Genomic DNA, 18,230 nt, shown 5'->3' with positions numbered 1-18,230 from the left:
ATCTCCTGCATTGGCAGGCAGATTCTTTTAACACTGTGCCACCTAGGATGCCTCAATACTAAATAGAGCACTTAGCCAAAACTGGTTTACTTCTGTAAGAAGATTATTAAAATATTAGACTATGATATTGTTGTTAGACTTTGGCTCCTGAAAGTGTCTGCATTCTAATACAAGTCTTTGAAGACTTAAAAGAAGAAGGATGTTAGGTACTCTGGTTGGGACACGTGGGGAAGGCGGCCTTCACAGCAGTCTTAGAACTATACCACCTGGGCAGTGGGACAGCCCATCTGCTTCTACATCCAGCTGTAAAGTACTTCTAAGCACATGCAACAACTTTTAAAGCTTTTGAACTTTAAGCAGGCTTTCCCTCTAAAGCAGTTAAAAATGAATTCCCTGTCAGCCCAGTGGTTAGGACTCTGTGCTCCATGGCAAGGGGCATGGGTTTGATCCCTGGTTGGGGAACTAAGATCCCACAGGCTACATGGTGCGACCAAAAAACAAAAAAAATAAGTAAAGCAGTTAAAAATAACAATGGACATACTCTCTTCTGAGGTACATTTCAGAATAAATATTAACTGTGTCTGAACTCAGAAGCAAATTTTTCAAGTGATTTTTCTCCCTGTGTTTCTTGCCATTGCTGCTTTCTCTCTTCGAATTGTGAATTCCTTAGATGTTAACGCTGTGCCTGGCACCCAGCATTGTGCTAACACGTGTTACACGCAATGTGTAAAAAAAAATGTGAAAAAAAAACACATGAAGAAATGGCTCAGGGCTTGAGTGAAGCAGATTCATAAATATACTATGCCAGCCTTTCGAGTCAGTATTTTTTTTTAAGTAAAATATTACTTCTTTGGTTCTACCCCAGTTCATGCTACAGATTTTTAACACACACATTCCCATCCATCCATAAGGCACACTGATGTCAGAGTGAAACTATCCCTCACAACTAATTTGGGTATATCTAAGATTCTGTAGGATTAGCAAGATTCATTTAAGAACTCAATATGAGTGATTCTGTAGGGCAGGCCTCCAAGAAATGAAACATTCACATCACTGGATTTGCAATTAGTCAAAGAACAAAAGATCAAATGCATTGTCCCATAGCTTGGCTCATCTCTACCCTGCCTTTGGGAGCAAGTGAAGTGCCTCACACTGATCTTATTATAGAGGGTTAAGGCAAGTAGCTAATCCCTCTGCAAGAGGGAGATAGATATATATAAACAAAAGCTTTCCAGGAAAAAGAGCATTAGTGGAAAAAACAATACTATTTCAGAGCTAAAGACATGGTGTTAATTGGTAGGTTCCCATTCAACACAGAGAGAGGGGTAAGAGAGAGGGGTGTCAGAAGTGAGAATCACGGAAGCACAGGCGATAAAGCTCAAAGCATTTTTTGGTTCACTCTGATAACTTATAATGAAATAGCACTTTAATTCTACCAAAAACAAAGAAAGGTGGGAGTGCACAGCTTTTGCATGCAAGAAAACTCATCACTTTTGCAGCATTTCATAGGAAAATTCCCAGAGGAAAATCTGCCAATGTCATGGAAAGAAACACCATAGTACAGGCTTTATCCTGTTCTCCCTGAACTCATTATGGGGACATTCTCCATGGATATTTTTGATTAATGGGCATCACAACCCTGCAGCAGCCAAGCTCCCTCCTACCTCCATGCCTTCTTGTTCTCCATCCTGAATGCTCCTTACTTGTGGTTGTCCAAATTTGAGAATAGCCCTCAAAGTCTCCTCCAGCTTTTATAATCACCAGAGCTCATGGTGATATGTCTGAAGTGAGGCAGTCTTGGCAAAGCAATAAAATCTGGATGTTATCAATGCCATTCTTGCCTTGTAGCTTAAATTTTTTCTTGCTCTCTTAGTCTCTTTTTCTACTGGATCCCTGGGGTCCAAAGGACTTCATTCAATTATTTATTACTCATTTGTTTATCCATTAACCCCTCTTTCATCATTATTCTCTATTTAATAATTCATTATATCATCAACTATTCTCAGTCAATCCATCTCTCACTCTCCACCTATTTTTCTCTGTTTAAAAAATTTAAAATATATTTCCCCATATATTCTTCATTCATTCATTTATTCCACAAGACATTCGTTGGGCACTATTGTCTGTTCCAGGAAGAGAGCAGTGAACAAAATGAAATGCAGTAGTAGACAAAGTCTTTTTCCCCTTGCAGCTGAGAGGGGGGAAAACACACACACAAAAATGAATATGTAATATAATGTCAGGTAGTGATAAGTGATGGACAACAGTAAGAGAGGCAACAACATTCATTCACTTGGTCCATAGATACCAAGTACCTACTATGTGCTGGATATAGTGTTAGAAGCTTGGGGGATGGTGGTGAGCGAGACACAGGTCCTCAACCCAAGACAGCAACACAGTGATACTTAGCCCTGGGAATCTGGATTATTAAAAGTTCCTTGGGCAATTGTGACATACAGGTCACACTTGAGAACTTCTCTTCCCTGGTGGTTTAGATGGTAAAGAATCTGCCTGCAATGCAGGAGACCCAGGTTCAATCCCTGGGTTGGGAATATCCCCTGGAGAAGGGAATGGCTACCCACTCCAGTATTCTTGTCTGGAGAATTCCATGGACAGAGGAGCCTGGCAGGCTATAGTCCATAGGGTCACAAAGAGTCAAATACAACTGAGTGACTAACACACACACTCATGCTAAAATAAGTAGTTAGAACCAGATTGTGAAGAGCCTTGAATGTTGACCAAAAGGCTAGATTTTCACTTTTAAGTCACAAGGAAACACCAAATGACTTCATGATCCAGTTTACTTTTTATAGTCATGATCTGGTAACTGTGAAGACAGGTTCAATTCAATAAGGACATTATAACAGAAATTTAGGTAAGAGATGGTGAAATCCTAATTAAGGGAATGGAGAAAAGAGGAAACATACAACAGAATTTTAGAGATGAGTTTAGAAGAAATTTGAAGTGTTGGTAGAGCACTCAAGAGATAACTAGTAATTGATAACTGCAATATATCCACTGTATTGGACCCTTCCAGATGTCAAGCCAAACCAGATCTCCATGTCAGCCCCTCTGCCTGTCCTGTCCTCTCTGTCTCCCTAACAGAATCCTTCTTATCCTTCAAGAAATCCCTTAAATATAATTATTTCTGGAATAAGTTCCTCAAGGACAGGGATCATATATTATTCCACTTTGAATTCCTAGCTACTATCTTGTGTACAACAAATACTCAACAACTGTTTACCGACTGACTGAATGACTGCATGGAGAATGAATTTGCAACCCTACAGAATGATTTATTCTATTAGGTCCTAGAAAGATGCTAAATCTGTGTTTTTCAATCAATTGCAAACAAGGATATTTAAACACTTTATTTCCAAGAAATATCCTAAAAGTAAACCAAGCCAACCTATGGATTAATGGCTCTATCCTCACTATCCATAACTATTTCTCTTTGTCTTATTTTTCTCTGCATCTCACTCTTAGACGGCCTTTCATCTGGCTTCCTATTTCTTCTGCCTGTGGCTCAGGCTGGCACACAGTGCCCCCTGTGACTTCTGCCCCAACAGTAGCAGTCATTGGCTTATTACTGACTGTCATCTGTTACTAGGGCCGGTTTATATGTAGGCAGAGTAGGCTACCACGTCCTTCGTGTGACGCCCTCTGCCTCTAATGTAACCTCCTTTGTACCTAGGAACTTGCTTTCTGTGGCTGAAGGTTCTGAACCTTATCAGGATACATTCTCAGAGTAGTTCTTTAAGCTTTTAGAAACAACCAAGAAAAGGAAAGAAGCTCAAAACTTTCATTCACACTGGCTTAAGTTATTAAAAATTTAAGCCTTAGGGTAGAATGCATGGTAGAGCCTTTCCAAGGGGAAAGGAGGAAGCCACAAGGGAACTGAAGGATGTGGGATGGCAAAGAGTGTGGGAGGAAAAACCAGGAGAAGAAAAGAGTTGGGAAGCTTAGAACACACTTGAGAAACTCTTGCTTTTGTTTTTCTTTTTTTAGAGCTCTGGGCTGACCCTGTTTGTGGCCACATACCCACTCCAGCATTCTTGCCTAAAGAATTCCATGGACAGGGGAGTCTGGCAGGCTAGAGTCCATGCAGTCTCAAAGAGTTGGACACAACTCAGCAACTAACACTCTCACTTTTTACTCTCAGCCAAGATGATATAAGCTACCAGAGGGACCAGTCCTCAGAGAGGTAGTCTTAGGGGAAGAGATTGGAGAGACAGAGGGGAACTAAAAAGGTCAGTCCACTTCTGGGCTCCTTCCGACCAAACTAGCACCAAGGGCGGGGCCACATAAGGCCCTGGTCAGTCGAGGGGCTGCTAGACTCTCTGTGACTCCCTAAGCATCCAAACCTTTTTTCATAGGACATGTCATCTCAAATAATACAGGAGGGGCTTCTCATCCCAGAGCAGGCCTACCTCTATAACCAGGAAACACACATTATTCCTTGTTGGGGAGGCAGGATCTGATGCACATGAAATTTCTTACATTTTCTTCCTCTGCTGCCCATCAAGGCTCAGCCATGTCCGGGGGATTATTGTGTGTCTGTCCCACAATTATTTGGGGGGAGAGACACATTGTGCTATCAAACTGCGGACCATTGTACCAGTGCCAGTATGTGAACTGTGTGTTACTGGTTTACAACAGGTACGTCAAGGCTCTATATTGTCACCCTGCTTATTTAACTTCTATGCAGAGTACATCATGAGAAACACTGGGCTGAAAGAAGCACAAGCTGGAATCAAGATTGCCGGGAGAAATATCAATAACCTCAGATATGCAGATGACACCACCCTTATGGCAGAAAGTGAAGAGGAACTAAAAAGCCTCTTGATGAAAGTGAAAGAGGAGAGTGAAAAAGTTGACTTAAAGCTCAATGTTCAGAAAACTAAGATCATGGCATCCCCATCACTTCATGGGAAATAGATGGGGAAACAGTGGAAACAGTGTCAGACTTTATTTTTTGGGCTCCAAAATCACTGCAGATGGTGACTGCAGCCATGAAATTAAAAGATGCTTACTCCTTGGAAGGAAAGTTGTGACCAACCTAGATAGCATATTGAAAAGCAGAGACATTACTTTGCCAACAAGGGTCTGTGTAGTCAAAGCTATGGTTTTTCCTGTAGTCATGTATGGATGTGTGAGTTGGACTATGAAGAAAGCTGAGCGCCAAAGAATTGATGCTTTTGAACTGTGGTGTTGGAGAAGACTCTTGAGAGTCCCTTGGACTGCAAGGAGATCCAACAAGTCCATTCTGAAGGAGATCAGTCCTTGGTGTTCATTGGAAGGAATGATGCTGAAGCTGAAACTCCAGTACTTTGGCCACCTCATGCAAAGAGTTGACTCACTGGAAAAGACTTTGATGCTGGGAGGGATTGGGGGCAGGAGGAGAAGGGGATGACAGAGGATGAGATGGCTGGATGGCATCACCGACTCCATGGACATGAGTTTGAGTGAACTCCAGGAGTTGGTGATGGACAGGGAGGCCTGGCGTGCTGCGATTCATGGGGTCGCAAAGAGTCGGATACGACTGAGCGACTGAACTGAGCAGACACCAAGAGTATGCACTTAGAATCAGTTACAGCAATTTGCTGAGACACCACAGTACATCCCTCAGTGGGCTTATGTTTTGCATGCCCTAGTTGTTATCTGTATTTCACTTTTCGAGTATTCATTTTTATTATGTTTTATTAAAGGGCTCAATCTGTGATAACTGGAAAGAAAACACTTAAATCCCTAACACCAGTCCTTCACCACCATTTGTGCCAGTACTACCCAGCAGCCAGGACTAGAGCTGAGCGCACTTGGAGTTTTCTTTGCTGCTCGAAAGAGAACCTCATCCCCTGCTCCCCCTCTGTTCATCAGAGCCCTCTCTGCCTCCTCAGGCTACAGATGCAAAGACCAGTTCCAAAGGAACGCAAGTAGCTTCTCATGCTGGAATACACGTTTAGTACCCACGGTGAGTTAATTACTCACAAACAGAAGTGCTCAGAATCGTGCCCACAACAGAAGAAGGACTCTTGCCCCAGAGCTTATTAGGAAAAAAAAAAAAAATTCCTTCAGAAACTGCAATACCCAGTCAGGGTTGCCTCACGTTCCCTGACTCCTGACTAAGAAAATATTGACAGGTATTGAGTCATTCTATTGAAGTTCACTTAGTCTAAAAGTACAGGCCCCAAAATATACTTACCACACCCAGTTCCCAAAGGTTAAAGTATAGGTGAGAAACATGCTGGAACCTGACACTGAGTAAAGCAGGAGCTTCCGACACAGAGAGAAGGAAGTCAATAACAGCTCCTGTTACAGTTCTGCATGATCACCGCTCACGCCACGTAACGAGCAAAGTATGTCGGACACATCAAACACGTTTATTCCTGTCTTCTTGGCCTACCTCATCTGTGTTATTATAATATGTCAGTCGCTCAGTCGTGTTCGACTCTTCGTGACCCCAGGACTGTAGCCCGCCAGGCTCCTCTGTCCATGGAACTCTCCAGGCAAAAATATTGGAGTGGGTTGCCCCTTCCTTCTCCAGGGGATCTTCCTGACCCAGGGATTGAACTCAGGTCTCCTGCATTGCAGGCAGATTCTTTACCATCTGAGCCATCAGGGATTGCCAACCTAATATAAGGCCACCTGCAAATTGCCAATTTTCTTTCTTCCTGAGAAATGCCAAGTGGTACCCATACCTCATTACATTCCATCTCATAACACCCTGGTGAGACAGCTTGGTCCCGAGGTACATACAGATGAAACCTTAAAGATGTGTCTGAGGTCATCCAAGAAATGTAACCAACAACACAGACACAAATGTGGACACTATTCACAGCCTCAAATTGGGAAAGGAAGGTGGGTACCCACCAGGCCATGTGGTCATAAGGAAACTCAGTCAAGCTCTAAGGGCCGTGGCACCTTGGTCCCTTAGGCCATTTGAGATGAAATGCATTCCTGGGAGAAGGAAAGGAAGTCCTTCACTATCTCCTGGAGTTTGCTCAAACTCATGTCCATCAAGTTGGTGATGCCATCTAAGCAGCTTCTCATCCCCTGCCACCCCCTTCTCCTTTTGCCTTCAATCTTTCCCAGCATCAGGGTCTTGAGAGAACATCACAGATCATCCTAGGTGGGGGCGGGGGGGATATGGTGCTGCCTACCACCCAGGAAAACAAAGCGAGTCCTCTCCAAAATGGAAATGGATAGACAACAAGTACCTTAATAGACTCAGTATTCCATTATCCATATAACATAATACTTATATTTGACCCTCAAATGCCTGTTGGTGCCTATAGAATAGACCCACTCTCTCATCCACAAATTATATTGAAAACATCCCCATTTCCCAGGTGTCTCAGCCTTGGACCCTGACTCAGTGACTGTCCCACCAGCAAATTCACTGACTTAACTACAGTTGGAGATTCTGATTCAATTGCCTTCACTGAGGAGCTAGAGATAAAATGTAATTGTCCTTCAACCAAAGAGTAACAACTATACTGCCCAATGGACAGATACCAATGGGAAGATCCTTAAATATCTAAAAACAAATCATCTTGGTTGAAAAAGTTTGTGGCAACATAGCCTCATAATCAGCTATTTCATAGGAAGGATGTACAAATGTGCATTTTGATTGGTCAGGTGATAAGATAAATGGAAAATGCACAAAAGCAAGACTGAAATATTGAGGACAATCTGCATCCTTAAGAGCCATCTATTCAGTACCTACCATGTACCAGGTATTTTATATACTAATTCTCATCAGAATCTTTCTTATACAGTATGATTCCTATCTATAGTTAGGGAACGAGATTCAGGGAGATTAAATGACTTGCCCATGGTCAAATGCTAATAAATGGCATATTCAGGATTGGAATTCCCATCTGCTTGGTTTTAGTGCTTAAATTTCTTCAATTGCACCAGGCTGTTACAATTTGATCATCACTGATTTCTTTTTTTTTTTGGCCACATTTGTGCAGCTTGTGGAGATCTTAGTTCCCCGACCAGGGAAGGAACCTGGGCCCACAGCAGTATATCTAAGTCCTAACACTGGATCACCAGGGAATTCCCCCCCATTCATCTCTTTCCTTCAATGACGTATTCCCCAATATTCATTTTGGAGTACATTTTCATTTACTCTATGAAGAAACCCTTAGTACAAATAACAATTAAAAAAAAAAACCAAACAGCTCTAGTTGGTGGGATGAAATCACCACTTGACATTTTATTTAATATGCAGATTTGTTAGACATTCTGGAAGCTGAGAAAGAATACCGCTCAGGCTTTGTTCATATCAGGGCTCAGAACGCTCTCATTCATGCCCTCCTCCCTACACCCACGAGACCTGGCTGGCCTCACAGCAGGACCTAGCCAGGACCCCACGTGCAGCAGCTCTCCCCATGGGCTCGGTCTCACCTGGGGCTTGCTGGGGCTACATCTTCTTCTGGCTCTTCTACAACACCAGTTAGCTCTGGGGGGAGGAAAGCATCCTTGTGGACGTTATTCACCCAGCTTTCCTTTGCCCTGTTTGCTCTGTCCTTACTCTGCTCATCTGAAACAGGAAACAATAAAGGCAAGAATATTATCCATCTGTCTTCTCCACAACCTACAACTTCTCATATCAGCTCTAACCTCTGAAGGCTGGAACCTGAACGTCAGGCCTTCCCTGAGCACCCCAGCATCACGAATGAGTCTGTGTACTTGAGATCAGAATTATCAATACATCCATGAGGAGTCATGTTGTTAGTTGCCCACAAGTAGAGTCTCCAGCGAGCATGGGCGCACCTTTAAATGTGCGGACACGACTAAAGCAAAATTGCGACTGCTTTAGGTGAATCTGACTTGAATTGGGGTCAGGACTTGTTGCATATGGCCAGGGGATGCTCAGGGCAGGGAAGTTCTTGTTGGGACAGACACACCATCATTACCAACTCTTTACTGAACAGCTACAATGGGCTCGACTCAAGGCTGGGCTCTGGGATACAAAAGGGAACAAATGCTTCTATTCTGGAATGTTCCTCTCCACTGCCTCCTCCTCTCACAGCCTCTACACAGCCAAATTCTACAAGTTCTCACAAGCTAGCTCAGATGCCAGAGCCCCCTTAAAACCTCTGTGATCCCTCTTCAGGAGATAATCTCTTTGGCCTCTGAACACCCACTGCTCTCTACCTGCACCTCTTGGATAATTAGCATCAACTGAGTGATGACTGAGTTCAAGGCAAAGTGTTGAGTCCCTTGCATGCATGATCCTCTGAGGAGGGAAAAATTTTCCAAGTTTACAGATTTCAAAATTGAAGACCAAAGGGATCAAGAGACTTGCCTAAGGCCACATAGCCAGTAAGTGCCAGTAATACTTCCATCAGTGTTAAGAATTAAGATGAAGCAACATGTGCTTAGTCATTTCAGTCGTGTTTGACTCTCTGCCACCCCACGGACTGTAGCCCGCCTGGCTCCTCTGTCCATGGGATTCTCCAGGCAAGAACACTGGAGTGGGTTGCCATGCCCTTTTCCAGGTGATCTTCCTGACCCAGGGATTGAACCCAGGTCTCCTGCATTGCAGGCAGATTCCTTACTGTCTGAGCCACCAAGGACTCCTAATTTCCAAATACATTCACAGGTCTTTCTACTCATAAGTCTAGTTTCTGTAACTGCAAAATGGAGCCCTCGGTATAACCCACGGGACCCTTCAAGATTTCTTAAGTTCTGGGTGGTTTTGGGAGGGTGCATGGCAGAGCTGGGATTTCAGCCCTTCTGATGTAGAGCCACAGTCCTTATAGATGGGGGCTGACTCCTTTTGATGAGCTATGCAGTGCTCATAGCCCGCTGATGACCTTGGACAAGTTACTTCACTTCTCTGAGTTTTACATATTGCATACATATAATGAGGATAATAATACCTACCTTATAAGATTGCTACTACAATTAGAAATATTAGGGAAGAAATGCCTGTAACATATTAGATGCCAAAGAGGTAATTTCCTTATTGAGAACAGGTTAGAACTAGACAGGGGCTAGTTCTCAGGGGTAAAGGTTTATACTGACTAGTGCAGAGTTGATTAGAGAGAAGGCACCTGGTAAATATTTAATGAATTCAACAGAATTCTGAAGAAGCCTCCAAAATGCTGTCTTTACAGTCCCTTAAATGATGTACTTGGTTTTTAAAGATGTACCAGGTGTCACAGTCATTGAGCAGGAAGGCCAATCTCTTCCTGTTACTCTACTCAGGAGAAAAGGTTCTGAATTTTTAGTTAGAACCAAAGAAAGAGGAGATGGTAGATCCCTGATAAGAGCTTTCCAGGTGATACACTGATTAAAAAAAAAAAAAATCTGCCTGCCCATGCAGGAGACACAAGAGATGTAGATTTGATCCCCCAAGGTTGGGAAGATCCCCTGGAGTAGGAAATGGCAATCCGCTCCAGTATTCTTGCCTGGAACATTCCATGGACTGAGGAGCCTGGTAGGCTACCATCCAAGGGTCAGACACGACAGCGCGCACACGCGCACGCACACACACACACACACACAGATCCCTTATAAGCCTCAATTGTCAATGTTACTCCAAGTCAATATGGCAACTAATGGGCTTCCTTTGTTCTTCTTTACCACACTAAGTCACTTAACCCTGACTTCATCCATCCAAACCCAAGAAGATTTTGACCTACAGGACCATACATTATGCAAAGCACACCCCTAAATGATTTCCCTCCGCAGATTCAGTAGTGATGGTGACACCCTTCCCTTCTCCCAAGGACTACTTCTCCCAAACAAATATTGCCTTGAGAGGCAATAGCCCAATCAACTTACCTGCTACCTGGGGCCTCTTCTTCCTCATGGATGCTCTGATAATATCTGCACCGTGGATTCTGTCTCTGTGTCTTTTTGCCTTGGCTTCATAAAACCACTGGCCACTCATATTCTTCAGTTGCTGGTCATCCTTAACTTTTTCAGGCAAATGTCTACAAAAGGAAAAACGCTTTACTTTTTTATGAATCCACAGTAAGTAAATGAGTTCACAGTGACACTGCACAAAGAAGTTGTAAGCATATGGCCAAAATGAAGCTCTCAATGTTCTAAGAGATCCCACAAACCTCCCAGATGACTCACCAGTGTATGCTTTAACTAAAAGGTCACAGGATCCAATGACAACATTTTTCAAAAATTCAAAGGTTTAAGCCATGATACCCAGATGACGCCTGAGATTTCTCAAGAGCAAATTCACTTTTCGGCTGCAGGCTTGTGTGTTCACTGTTCAAATGCAAATACCCAAGAGAAAGAGGGGATATTACACTTCCCTAAGCCTTGGTTTCCTTATTTTTAAAAAGGGGTTAAGGGAGAATGGCATTGAAACATGTATATTATCATATGTGAAACGGATCACCAGTCCAGGTTTGATGCATGATACAGGGTGCTCGGGGCTGGTGAACTGGGATGACCCAGAGGGATGGGATGGGGAACACATGTACACCCGTGGCGGATTCATGTCAATGTATGACAAAACCAATACAATATTGTAAAGTAATTAGCCTCCAAATAAAGTGGAAAAAAATTACAGTATCATAAAAATAATTTCACTGTACGAAAAAATAAAATAAATTTTTAAAAAAGGAGATAATTACCCCATAAAAAAAAAAGGGGGTTAAGGAATTTCCCTGATGGTTTAGTGGTTAAGACGTCACCTTCCAACAAAGCGGGTTCGAGTTTGATCCCTAATTGGGGAGATAAGATCCCACAAGCCTCAGTGGCCAAAAAAGCAAAACTTAAAACATCTGCAATACTGTAACAAATCCAAGAAAGACTTTAAAAATGTCCATCTTAAAAAATCTTTAAAAAGGAAGGGGGTTAATGATAGTAACTCACCTCGTGAGATTTCTATGAGGATTAAGTTAGCTAATGCACGTACATTATCATCTGCGTATGCCTGGCGCCTAATAAACACTGAGTGGATAACTGGTGGGGAAGTTATCAGCTCATCAGTTCTTGCCATTTCAGTGAAATGAACTTATCAGAGACTTTTCTGGAAGCCTATGTGTCCATGGTTCTTAATTCCAGGAAAGTGAATTCAACAAGGCAGGCTGGGATCAGGGAAGATCAAACTTAGGTGGGGTAGGGAGTGCAGGTAGGGGTAAATTCCATTTGTGCAGATACTGCTTCTAAGGGTTCCACAGTCATTGACGCTCACGGAAAAGCTAAAATCTAAAGAACAAACCAAGTACCACCCTCCTAAAGTTTCCCCCATTTTACAGAAGAGGGAAAAACACTGTTCTGCAATGACAAGTTTCATAACCTCCACATCTTTCTACCCATGTCGATAAAATGAGAGTCAAAAAAATCTATCTTTTCTTGTTCACAGAGCTGTACTTACAATAAAGTAAAGTAAAAGCCTTGGGAAGATTCTGTGCTACAAAAATCCAACAGGGTTTGATGATTGTCATTCAAGCTAATACACACACTACCTAACGCAGCAAATCTAAGTGTTTTAGCCAGAGAATGTGCAGGGGGGCCACACCAAGGCGGTGGCAGGGCTGTGTGTGACAGCTGCACAAAAGCTCACCAGGGAAAGAGGAAGGCAGGAGGGGCAGTCACCAGGGTTCTGGCAAGTATGTTTTCTCTCTCCGAAGTATGCCTAAAGAGACACTTTCCAGACAGAGTCTGGACGTTTCTCTGCTGGAAACGTCTCTGCTCTCCACTTAAAGAAGTGACCCTATGCCAAACATGTCCGATCACAACCCTCAGACACACGCTGTAGTGACAGCCCACCACCAAATCCTAACAGGGACAGTGTCTTCACTTCATGGTTCTGAATCACCAGAGGTCGTGGTTCCTATGAAATGTGTCTAATGATTTCCCATTGCCCAGATTTTCTTTTTTCAAATATCTTTATTGGAATATAGTTGATTTAAAATGTTGTGTTAGCTTCTGCTGTACAGCAAAGTTATTCAGTTATACATGTATGTATATCCACTTTTTTAGGTTCTTTTCCCACATAGGTTATTACAGATATTGTATAGAGTTCCCTGTGCTATACAGTAGGTCCTTATTAGTTATCTATTTTTATATATAGTAGAGCGTATATTTTTAACAGCCAGGACACAGAAGCAACCTAAATGTCCATCAACAAGAATGGATAAAGAAGATGTGTTCATTCAGCCATAAAAAAAAAAAAAAGAGTGAAATGACTTTGTGGTAAAAGAATCTGCCTGCAGGGCAGGGGATGTGGGTTTGATCCCTGGGTCCGGAAAATTCCCTGGAGAAGGAAATGGCAACCCAGTCCAGCATTCCTGCCTGGGAAATCCATGGACAGAGGAGCCTGGATGGACTTAGAGACTGTCATATTGAGTGAAGTAAGTGAGACAGAGAAAAACAAATATTATATGATATTGCTGACATGTGGAATCATTGCCTAGATTTTCAGCAGAGCAAAAAATCCACCCTGGTTGCTGATGGAGCTTTTGCCTTCCCTTCCCAAAAGGACCTCATTCAAGTTCAATGCCAGAAAAGAGAAGTCCTTCCAGCTCTCTGTGACTAGACAGTGAGCCCCTAGGGGCAGGGCCTGTACTCAATATATCTTTGCTTCATGTCTGGAAAACAGTGGGTGTTCACACAGCACTTCTGGAGGGAAGGAATATCCCATGCGGCCCCCAGCCACCTGGCTTCAGGCTATCTTTTCAGATTCGTTTTCCAGCACTTGCTCCCATGCTCCCCACTTGACTTCTCACTGATCTTCAAACTGTTCGTGCATGACCTCTGCAGACATTAAGGGCAGGAGGTTGTGGCAGAAAGACTTTGGGCTTTGGCGTCTTCCCAGATTGGGTCCAAATTCCAGTTCTGACCCTGCTTAAATGCCATCTTTGGCAGCTTCCTGTACCCCTCTAAGCTTCAGTCTCCTTGTTTATAAAGACAGGGGGAAATAAGAGGTACTCTGCAGGACTTTTGGATGACAAAAGGCAGTATTTACCTAGAAGTACCTAACAGTACCTGGATCCTGATAAGAGACCAGTAAATGTAAATTCTCTTGGGATGTCTTTCTCTCACTTCTGCCTAGCACGTGACCCCTCATCCCTCAGATCTATGCACCGCCTCACTGGGGAAGGCTTCCCTGACTCCCGAGGGCACCGGGCGGCTGGCCCTTCTCTGTGCTCCCACAGCTTCTCCATGGCAGCGCTCAGTGCACCATGTTCCAATTATCTGTTTGCACATCCATCTCACATACTGACCTGCGAACTCTGCTAACCCCTTGAAAGCGAGAACTACCTCCTAATCACCTTTCTAACAAAAGCCCCTAGCATAGAGCCCGGCACGGAACTGATGCCTAGAAACTCTTAAGTGGATAACTTGTTAACACATAAATGCACAGCAGCCAGCCTGGTGTGAGTCAGATAAGAGATGAGAGCCTGTTGTTCCTGGGCTTGAGTGAACCAAGCTCCATCACAACGGCAGTGCCTTCTCCAGTTCAGGCAGGACACTTCATCTCTTGGAGGATTAGGAAAATGCAGAAGGAAATCTGACATCGGCCATGAGCTTGTCTAAGGAGACCACAAACCCTCAGAGCATAACAACTCCCAATTTCCCTTTGTGAGATTATTTATTTACTTGTTTTTGTTGTTCAACTGAAAGGCACTTTGTAAGCATCATTAGGCAACGCTTGATCTGCTCCTGCCTAACTGACTGTCTCCAAGCCTCTGGCCCTTCTAATCCTGCAGTGCTCTGGGAGTCAGGCTCCCAGTAAGGCCATTACTGTAAAGAACTCAGGCGGGGTTTCTGGTTCATCTCTTTTAAAGTGGCAAAAAAATAGGAAATACTTTCAAAAGCACTAAGTGCTATTTATATATTTCCTATCATGATAATCAGTGCCAGAGTTAATCAATCTCTTTTTCTATCTTAGCCATTTGGAATATTTTATATTCCAAGACAAGACACCAAAGCCTAAGTTCTGTAGAGATGTAGATTACAAAAGAAATCCCACCATCAGGGACTTCCCTGGTGGCCCAGTGTTCAGACTCAGTGTTTCCACTGCAGGAGGCGCAGGTGTGATCTCTCATTTAGGAACGAAGATCCCGCAGGCTGCACAGCATGACCAAAAAAGGAATAAAAAAACCCTACCACCTAGGTGGGGCTGGTAAAATCTTCTTAGCACCTGGAGAATATTATGGGTAGTGAAATAAGTCAGACAGAAAGACAAATCATGTATGATGTCACTTACTTGGGGAATGTGCTCATTCCACACACTAGCAGTGTAACACTCAAAATTTTTCAAGCTAGGCTTCACAGTACATGAACTGAGAATTTCCAGATATACAAGCTGGGTTTAGAAGAGGCAGAGGAACCAGAGATCAAATTGCCAACATCCACTAGATCACAGAGAAAGCAAGGGAGTTCCAGAAAAACATCTGCTTCTCCTTCATTGACTATGCTAAAGCCTTTGACGGTGTGGATCACAACAAACTGGAAAATTCTTAAAGAGATGGGAATTCCAGACTACCTTACCTGTCTCCTGAGAAACCTATATGCAGGTCAAGAAGAAACAGTTGGAACCAGACAGGGAACAACAGACTGATTCAAAATTGGGAAAGGAGTACATCAAGGCTATATATTGTTACCCTTCTTATTTAACTTCCATGCAAAGTATATCATGCAAAATGCTGGGCTGGATGAATCACAAGCTGGATTCTTCAAGACTGCTGGGAGAAATCTCAACAACCTCAGATATGCAGATGATACCACTCTAAAGGTAGAAGTGAAGAGGAACTAATGAGGGTGAAAGAAGAGAGTGAAAAAGCTGGCTTAAAACTCAACATTCAAAGAACTAAGATCATGGCATCTGGTCCCATCACTTCATGGCAAATAGAAGGGGAAAAAGTGGAAGCAGTGGCAGATTTTATTTTCTTGGGCTCCAAAATCACCACAGATGGTGACTGCAGCTATGAAATTAAAAGACGCTTGCTGCTTGGAAGAAAAGCTATGACAAACCTAGGCAGCGTATTAAAAAGCAGAGACAACACTTTGCTGACAAAGGTCCTTAGAGTCAAAGCTATGGTTTTTCCAGTAGTTGTGTACAGATGTGAGAGTTGGACCATAAAGAAAGCTGAAAGCCAAACAATTGATGCTTTCAAACTGTGTTGCTGGAGAAGACTTTAGAGAGTCCCTTGGACAGCAAGGAGATCAAACCAGTCAGTCCTAAAGGAAATCAACCCTGAATATTCATTGGAAGGACTGATGCTGAAGCTGAAGCTCCAATACTCTGGCAACCTGATGGGAAGAGCCGACTCCTGGAAAAGACCCTGATGCTGGGAAAGACTGAGGGCAAGGCGTGACAGAGGATGAAATGTTTGAATGGCATCCCTAACTCAATGGACATGAGTTTGAGCAAACTCAGGGAGATAGTGAAGGACAGGGAAGCCTGGCATGCTGTAGTCCATGGGGTCACAAAGAGTCAGACACGACTGAGCAACTGAACAGTAACAACAAAAAATAATACAAATGATGTGTATGCAAAACAAGAACAGACTCGGGGATATAGAAAACAAACTAATGGATAATAAAGGGGAAAAGGAATGGAGGAAGGGCAAAATAGGGGTACCAGATTAAGAAATACAAACTACTATGTATAAAATAGATAAGCAACATGGATATATTGTATAGCACCGGGAATTATAGCTGTTATCTTGCAATAACTTTTAAAGACATATAATCTACAAAAATACTGAATCCCAATGCAGTACTAATAGGAAACACATAATATTGTAAATTAACTATCAGTTTTAAAAATTAAAATAAAAAATATTTTTTACCAACCTACATTGACCTCTCATTTTTCTGGAACTTGAATTGTACCAACAAATTAGCATTTGATTCTCTAGTTGTACCATTTAGCTGAAATGGGAAAAAGGGTAAGTTTCTTGGCCCTCACGCTTTTTACCATCCTCTCCACTTGCACGTTATACTTAGTAGAGAGCTGAGGACAGAGAAGATGCTCAATAAATACCCATGGTCTGCTGGGCAAAGCGAAAGCAGAATACTCAGCCTAGAGAAGACACTGTCCTGGTCATGCCCCCAATCCATCAGCTAATATACACTAAGCATGTGTTTTATACTGGGCTTCATGCATGGCACTTAACATGCATTATCTCATTTAATCCTTACAGGTTTACTATGATGCCCAAAGAACTCAGTCAATTGCAGAAGACAGCCATCTTGCCTCCTCTGTATGTTAAAGGCCTTATCTGTTCATTTGCTTACCCACTAGTTCATTGATTCCCTATTGCATACAAGGTATATGCTTGGAACTGTACATAAAATAGTCTACAGCCAGTCTAACTGCCAATGCCAACCGCTGTGGTGCAGAAAGAATGTGAGCACTTCCACAGAAAAGCCTGAACAGTGGCACCCTTCATCCTGGGTTCAAACAGCTTTCTTCCTTGTACTTACACAGCACACCCCAGATTCTAGCTATTCGTCATGAGGAAGCAAAGGTCTAGCATCATAGGCAGAACCTGGATGATGTTATCTGATCAGCTGTGGATAATGAGAATCAGCAGACTGGCCAGAGAGGCTGACCGCTTGATTCCCTAGATAGTCCTTTTTTTTTTTTTTTTAAGGCTTAAAATGTATTTTAATAAGTTCATGTTGCATTATTCATTTCTAAGAAAAACTTCAAAGGTATTAGGGACAAATCAAACATGGTACACCAATAAAAAATGCACAGCATAACTCCCTAAGATAGGCAGAGCTAAGAGCTACCGTCTGACATTCAGCATACAGCAACCCTGTTCTCAAGATTGTACTAGGCCTATCAAGAAAGCTGTGAATGGCAACGTCACAGACACAAAAGGGCCATTTCTGGGTTGTCCTTACCCAAGAAAAAGATGGAGGCAAGTTTAACACAAGATTTTTTAAAGATACACTAAATGAAAATCTCTAAGAGAAAATGTCTTCCTTGGGACATGAAAGGGTAATATATGGGACACAACAGAACCGTATGTATGTTGTCTGTGACCTCTGTGGACATGTGCCTGAATTCCCACCTGGGAGTGATTGGAACAGTGGGGCCAAGGTCACTGGGGGATGTTTGGTTTTTGTGGTGTATGTGGCAGGATCTCTGGGGTGAGACAGTGCACTAAGTCATGTCCGACTCTTGCGACCCCATGGACTGTAGCCTGCCAGGCTCCTCTGTCTATGGGATTCTCCAGGCAAGAATACTGGAGTGGGTTGCCATTTCCTTCTCCAGGGTAGATAGT

General features: G+C 42.9%; 1 protein-coding gene across 11 annotated transcripts in view; it reads right to left on the bottom strand.

Annotated features, from left to right (window-relative positions):
* The window catches only part of SYTL2 (synaptotagmin like 2), a 120,683-nt gene that overhangs the window by 42,078 nt on the left and 60,375 nt on the right, over nt 1–18,230 (bottom strand). For all 11 annotated transcript variants that reach the window (XM_059883024.1, XM_059883025.1, XM_059883023.1 and 8 more), the window contains 2 exons: nt 10,801–10,952; nt 8,413–8,548 (listed from right to left, as the gene is read on the bottom strand). In XM_059883024.1, coding sequence (XP_059739007.1) covers nt 8,413–8,548; nt 10,801–10,952 — 288 coding nt within the window. The remainder of the gene's footprint in view (nt 1–8,412; nt 8,549–10,800; nt 10,953–18,230) is intronic.

Source organism: Bos taurus, chromosome 29 (genome assembly GCF_002263795.3).
Source record: "Bos taurus isolate L1 Dominette 01449 registration number 42190680 breed Hereford chromosome 29, ARS-UCD2.0, whole genome shotgun sequence".
NCBI lineage: Eukaryota > Metazoa > Chordata > Mammalia > Artiodactyla > Bovidae > Bos > Bos taurus.
This window is presented reverse-complemented; position numbering and strand designations above follow the sequence as displayed.